The 7,014-nt window shown below is 50.3% G+C and overlaps 1 protein-coding gene across 2 annotated transcripts in view; it reads left to right on the top strand.

Moving 5' to 3' along the window:
• The first annotated feature begins 519 nt into the window (after window positions 1-519).
• SPRED2 (sprouty related EVH1 domain containing 2) overlaps window positions 520-7,014 on the top strand; it is a 114,258-nt gene continuing 107,763 nt past the window's right edge. The window contains exons 1-3 of one of the 2 annotated variants that reach the window (XM_042932477.1): window positions 520-675; window positions 2,544-2,624; window positions 3,083-3,205. In XM_042932477.1, the coding sequence (XP_042788411.1) occupies window positions 3,180-3,205 (26 nt within the window). In that variant the 5' untranslated portion in view covers window positions 520-675; window positions 2,544-2,624; window positions 3,083-3,179. The other variant, XM_042932476.1, reaches the window with a different exon arrangement.

The following is a 7,014-nucleotide window of genomic DNA, read 5'->3' as shown; positions in this document are numbered from 1 at the left end:
CCATTTATTTTACGGAGCTGCAGGAGTCAGTAATTGATAGGGAGGACCTGCTAGGAACATTTCCATCAAAAAGTCCTTTTGGGTGACAAACAAGGAAGAAGAGAACTGGAAGAATTTCTTTACAGGAACATGACGGACCGTGAGTGAAGGGGGGTGGCATTTGGTAATACAATTGGCTAGAGAGAAGAAAGGGTTGCCACCGATCTATTTGCAGTGTGCTGCTTATTAACACACTACCTTCACTGTGTAGCCATTTATTCTTCCCAGCAATCCTACGTTGTGGTATTATCCTGACACTACAGATGCCGAACCCAAAGCTCAGAGAACTGGAATCTGGCATCAGGGTATCCAAGTGGGGACCTGGTGACTCCTGGACTTTAGAATGTTTTCCTTTGCTCCTCTGGCTGCCTGGTCTGCCATCTGGGCCATTCACTGCTATTAGCAGGGAACTGGATTAATGAGTGGTGATGACACCAATTCACTTGCCTACCTGCAGAAATTAATTCATCTCACCTGCCACGTTGCCATTTGGGTACTCTGAAAGTGGAGGGTGGAGCCATAGAGATGCCCATTGGATGCATACTTCTGACATGGACAAATGTCTGTTCCTGGAAGTTCAGGAATAACTGAGTGGGATCTCTTTCAGCGCCTCCAGGAGAAAAGCAATGCCCAAAGGTGAGAACTGGATAGATGCCTTAGCCTTATGGGGATTTAGAGAACAATGAGATCCTCCTTTGTTCAGTGCTTTCTCATAGACTGTCAATGGCCCCCAAACCTGAGAAAGACAAGATTGGCCTTGTTAGCCCTGTTTTATAAAGAAACTGAAGAATTGCTAAGTCTTACTCAGGGTTTCAGGGCTGCTAGGAAATAAACAGAACCCTAGCATTCCTCCCGTCTAGTTCTCTTTTCAGCACTACATACCAGCACTCAGCATCAAAGGTGGGTGAACAACAATCCATGTCCACAAAGATCATGGCTGTGATAAGCGTGAACCTAGGGTAAACCACTAGTTTCTCCTTGACTCAAGGTGATACTCTTACTATCTTTGGAACACTTATAGCTCTCCAAATGCATGTATATACCCCTTACGTATACTAACTGTATTTGAGACATATATTTAATCTCTTAATTTGTTCCATGGTTGCTGTTTACTTAAAACCTCTGCATGTTTTCTTGGTACATTCAGGAGGATGGAAAAGTCTACTGTGCTTGAAGAGTAGGAAGGAGCGGGGGCTGTATCTCTTGCTCTCTAGCAAGACGCTCAGAAGCAAATACTGAACAGCTATGTAACTTGTGGGACCCACTGCAAAGTAAAAATATTGACCCCTGTTCCAACACTATAAATAATTTCAAAATTGCAACAGGAGAGGGGTGGCTCAGTTGGTTAAGCATCTGACTTCGGCTCAGGTCAGGATCTCTGGGTTTGTGGGTTTGAGCCCCACATCAGGCTCTGTGCTGACAGCTTGGGAGCCTGGAGCCTGCCTGGGATCCTGTGTCTCCTTCTCTCTCTGCCCTTCCCCCCTCACACTCTGTCTCTCTCTCTCAAAAGTAAATAAACATTAAGAGAAAAAAACCAAAAAACAGCAACAGCGGACACTCAAACTAAGTAAAGATCCCTGTGTAACTGGACAGGTTACATGCCAAGGAAGCCAGTCCTGTCCGTTGCCCAGAAAGTGCTGCTTTGGAGAGTATGGGCCCACCCAGCCCCATGGTCCCAGGACAAGGCAAGAAAAATCATTTAAAGACAAAGGGGTGTGTGTGTGTGGGGGGGGGGGGGGATGGATCCAGAAGCTCTCCATCGCCCCATCTGTGCCAAAGCCCACGGGGCTGGTAACCTCTGGCCCAGTAACTACGGCCTTCAAGGGCCTGGGACAAGGGGCATCCTCAACCAACATTAGAGAGGTTTACTAAATAATTTTTAAAATGTATTTGGGCTTACCTTTTAACCCGAGGAAGTCCATCATTTCTACTGAAATGCAAACGTTTCTGGGCTGTGCTGTGTTGGATTTACTTTTTTTTTTTTAATGTACAAATAACGATTCCCCAAAAACGCCCGTTCCACTAGCAAGACAAAGATCACAAGATTCACGTGAAATTGAGAAAAAGGCCTCTGCCATTCAGAACCCCGCAAAAAGCACCTGTGCCGCCCCCACCCTCCTGCTCCACGGTTAGGGGTACTTGGTCCTCTGAGCCCGAGCACCCCTCGGCGCCTCCCCTGATCTCCTCTTCTTCGCCCCCGCCCCCCACTATTTTTAATCCAGGGGTTTAGATCGAGGGAGGGAACCAAACTGGAGCCAGATGTGTGCGAGTCCCCGGCTCCCGCCTCCTCCCTATTCTTGGGCATCTTAAAACCCGGAACGTGAGAGAAAAAGGATCCGGAGCTAGACAGACGCCGCACAAACAACTCCGCTCCGCTGCTCCTCCGGGAGTGGAAGCCAGTAGGGAGGGGGAAAGGAAGCCGGGCATGCTCAGTAGGCGGGACAAAGTTTTTTTTTTTTTCTCCCTTTTTTTTTTTTTTTTTTTTTTCTTTCGGTCGCAAGTAGGAAGCTTTTTGCACTCCACCACCTCTGGCCGCTGGGAAGACGTCATCGCTTCCGCCCTACTTCCTCCTCCTGTTGGCGGCGGTGAGAATCCAATATGGAGTAAATCGGTAGAGTCGAGAGATGGGGCTCGGACGGGGCGCCCTGCACCGCCTCCCAGGCGCACCTCCCCCGGCTGCCGACCGCTCCCCGGAACCGTGATTGGCCCGGCCCCCGGGGGCGACCCCGGACCGAGCCCCCACCCCCGGCCGGCCCTCCTCTCCTCCTCCTCTCAGCAGTCCCCGCCGCTCCACGGCGCGCTTGTTTTTCTCCTCCTCTCCCCCACCGCCGTCCCCTGCCCAAATCTCTCCCCTTCTGCCCGCAGCCTAGCCCCCAGAGCCCCTCCTGCCTCGCCCGCGGCGCTGCGGCGCTCACTCCTCCGGCAGCCTGCCTTTGCACCCCTTCCCCAAACCTCACCTCGCGCTCCTGTCGCCCAGCTTCCCCTTCTGCCTTCTGCGGCGCCCCCTTCATCTCTTGCGGCTCCCCCTCCCCAACCAAATCAGGCGATCTCCGGAGATGTGAAGAAGGGGGGTGAACGGACAGGAAGATGAAGGGAGCAAAGCTGCCCGCCGCGGGACAGGCGTCTAGGTGAACAGGAAAATGACCGAAGAAACACACCCGGACGAGTAAGTTTGGCCGCGGGGTGGGAAGAGGGTGCCCCGCGGGGGCAGCGTGGGGGCCGGGGCTGAGGACGCAGGCGGGGACGCTGGTTGGGTGAACTTGGCATGGGGTGCAGCGACTCGCTGGCCTGTGGGCTTCGGGATGCGAGATTTCTACCCTTGTTGAAGTGAGGAGGGGGCAAAGACTGCTGCGGGCCGGCGGGGGTGCGCCTTGGGTCGGCCGGCTGGTGGCCGCGGCGGGGGCCAAGGGCGAGCGGGTGACCTCGGGGCGGTCCCCGCTCCTTCTCCGGGGACTCACAAACACCCCCTCCCCCCCGAAATCTTTGGCCGCCGGAGCCCAAGACCTGACACCCCCTCTCCGGCTTCCTGGGGTCGGTGGGTTTTCACTTGGTGACTTTGTGACTCCTGCGCCGCCGCTCGCCCCCTTCCTCCCGGGTCCCTTAGGGAGCCCACTGGGGCCCAGGCTCCGCCATTTCGTTTTCTTGAATCGCTCTCATTTGCATACCACATTTTCATTCATAAAAACACGGCGGAGCGAGGAGAGGACTGGGCGCGGACTGCGCGGGGGTCTGCGTGAGCCCGGATCCCCCGGCGGGTCATCGCGCCGGAGCCGCCCGAGGGGTCCCGCGGCGCGTGTGAGCGTGTGTGCACACGCTTGTGGGCTCGGGACAGGAGCCCCGCGGGGTCCGGGCAGCTCGGGGGCGGATCCGAGTCGTGTGCGGCGGGGGCGGGCGGGAGCGTGCGGGACAACGTGCTGCGGGCGTGTGTGTGTGTGTGGGTGTGGGTGTGGGTGTGTGTGTGCGTGTGTGGGTGTGTGTGTGCGTGTGTGTGTGCGCGCGTGCACAGGCATTCGTGCCCGGCCCGCGAGCCCGAGGGGAACAATGCTCGGGACACTCCGCTGGAGGGGCTCCGGGTCTGACCCACCGCCCTCCGCGGGATGGGTGCCTTTTTTTCCCAGCCGCAGGCCAAGGTGAGGCTCCCTGCAGCCTTGCGGTCGCGAAATCGCGTTTGTCTTTCTCCCACCCCCGTCCAAGGCGTTTCCAATCGCCGGAGAAGCGGAGGCCGGGCTCCTGGGCCCGGCGCCTGAGGTCGTCGGTTTCGGGTCCGAGTGGTCACCGCACGGTGGCTGTTGACGCTGCTCAGTGGCTGTGCCCGCCACCAGCCACTTTTTTTTTTTTTTTTTTTTTTTTGTGAATAAGACGCTCTCCTTTATTGTCACATGATATCCTTCCCCTCCTCCCCTGCACATTCATAAATCCGGAGACTGCCTCGGCTCCTTTCATTCAGAGCTGCCATTAGCCAAGGTAGCAGTGGAGCTGGCTTGGGCGTAAAGAGACTGTTGGCAGCCGTGAGGACGCGCCCTGGGGGGAGGCCCAGAGCTTGTCTTCGGGGAAATAGGGGCTTCGGGTAGCTGCTCTCCGGGGTCTTTTGCCCCTGCAAGCATTGAGAGTGCAGAGAGGGGAAGTGACTCAGGGTTGGATGACGGGGAGGGCTTTTCTTGCAGCAGGTGACAGAATGTTGTGCTCTACTCTTAAGAATCTACTTCACTTTTTTTTTTTTTTTTTTTAAATGTCCCTTTATCCTTTGGTGTCTGCTGTTGCCAGGCTGGGCGGGAGGGGGTGTTGAGAGGGTTGGTGTTTGGGAAAGGGAATTTCCTTCCTGTGGTCCCCAGAGATATTTGCAGTAACCCCTGGTTTGCCAGACACCCGCAGCTAGAGAGCATCCCGCCTTGTGTGCCTGTCGCTGCCCTCCCACCACCTATGCCGGTGTTTGTATTTTAGGTATTTTGCTTTGTCTTCATAGACTGTTCTTGAAACGGTAAAATGAAAAAAGTTGCGCTTGTAGGGCTGAAATATGGAGGGGAAGAAATATGCTGCTGGGCCTTCCTCCCTTTGGGACTTGACTAATGAACAAGTATTTTTCTGGGTCTTTGTTTGTCTTTGCACACAAATAGCAGTAGTAGCAGGGAGGGACCATTACCTTGCAACCTCTGGACTTGGGGATTATTGTTGGAGATTGGTTCTACTTGCCCTGCATTGGGTTCCTTGGCTCCATCTCTTGGGAATACTGGCCTGGATTCTCCCTTTTCACCGGAGCATATCAGCTTTGCATCCTACCCCATCTTATATCCAAAGCAAAAGGATTTTGGGTGGAATCACCAGCAAGAAATGACTATCTCTATTTTCTGCTTTCAGAGCAGCTTAGCATGGAACTGGCTGCCCCCACTGCTGTCAGAAGCCCAGTTAAGACAATGGGTATTTGAGGACAGGTTCTGGTTTCAGTTAGAGAAGCAGAAAGCTGTGGTACCTTAGCCCACTGCAGAAGTGGCCTTCCCGGGATTACTTTTAATGCAATGACCTTGGCCTGAGACATGAAATGTAAGCCTGTAAGAAAACAGGCTTCATGGGCTATAAACTGCCATTTGTGGACACTGTCCATTATATTCTTCAAGTTCTTATGTAATGACCCATCTGAAAAATTCCTTTTAAATGTTAATGCCTGGAAGAAGGTATCTCTCTGGGTTACAGAGCTTTGCTGTGATTGCTTTTTTGTTGTTGTGGGGTTCTGTCTGGAAGCTCCAAGCTAAAATCATTGCTTGATTACAGTAGTCATAGTAGCCTAGGTTTTTGCTAGATTTATTTACCTCTCCCCTGTATGAATTTTGATCTTTTATTTTCTCGTCAAATGGCTTTATGTTTGAGTTCCCGCAGATACCTCTTAGAAGTAGACGAGGAGTGTTAACATATAAAGAGAATTGGTGACCTCAAACTGGAGACTTATGGGAGATATATTTATGCTTTAGGTAAAATAGATTTTCTTGATAGTCCATATATATTTGAGGTTTTTTTTAAGTGATACAGATATATAAATGTCACATTTAGCATCACAGTACAATAAGAATCTTGCAAGTGGCAAAATTGTGCCTAATTTTAAAAAATAATAAATGTTTTGTCTTCTAATGCTCCTTTCCATGTGATTTAAAACTCCGCTAGTAAATATATGGTAGTTCAGGAAAGCTTGTCTGCTCTTTTTGCCGATTGCCCTAAAAAATAGGTTCCATATAGAAAATACTCTGACCACTCTCTGATCCCACTCCATCTAGAAATGCATGTTAAGGTTTATAATTCCACAGACTTTTTTTTTTATAATTCAAAAGTAAAAAGCATCGAAAAACTATTGAAAGTGATCTTTTGTACATAAGAGTGGAAACATTTTTTAAATCCTGTGCATTTTGTCTATCTTTAAAGCATTTGATTATGGCCATGAATGGTTTGGAAATTCATAGACAAAATGAAGAAACCCTTCTCAAGCAAGCTTAACTCAGGAGACATGGGTGCTCTTTAGGTATTTTGTTCCTCTCATAAACTCTTCTCTGAAACACATATCTCACTGAGAATGGACTTGTAGCTTTGTCCTTAGTCCTGTTTTTCCTAATATTGAAAGGTCTCCCCTTAAAAAAAACTTAAATATTTTTGCTGAACCATTTCAAAGAAATTAGACATCAGAACACCTTATGTCTAGATACTTTAGCTTTCCAAAAGATGAGGATGCTTTTCCGAAGCCTCAATACTATCACGCTTTACAAAACTAAGAATCATTCCCTGTTGTCTTTAACATTCAGCCTAATTGAAAAATGTCTTTTACAACTGCCATTTCAGCCAGGTGCCAGTTAAAGATCCTGAGTTAAATGCATTTAATTTATACTTAAGGCTCAAGGCTCAGCCATTTGCTCACTTTCTGATCAAAGGCAAGTTACTTACATATCACCTTGGTTTTATCTGAGTGAATAAAATGAGAGTAAATATTACCAGTCT

The sequence above is a fragment of the Panthera leo genome, chromosome A3, assembly GCF_018350215.1.
Source record: "Panthera leo isolate Ple1 chromosome A3, P.leo_Ple1_pat1.1, whole genome shotgun sequence".
NCBI lineage: Eukaryota > Metazoa > Chordata > Mammalia > Carnivora > Felidae > Panthera > Panthera leo.
This window is presented reverse-complemented; position numbering and strand designations above follow the sequence as displayed.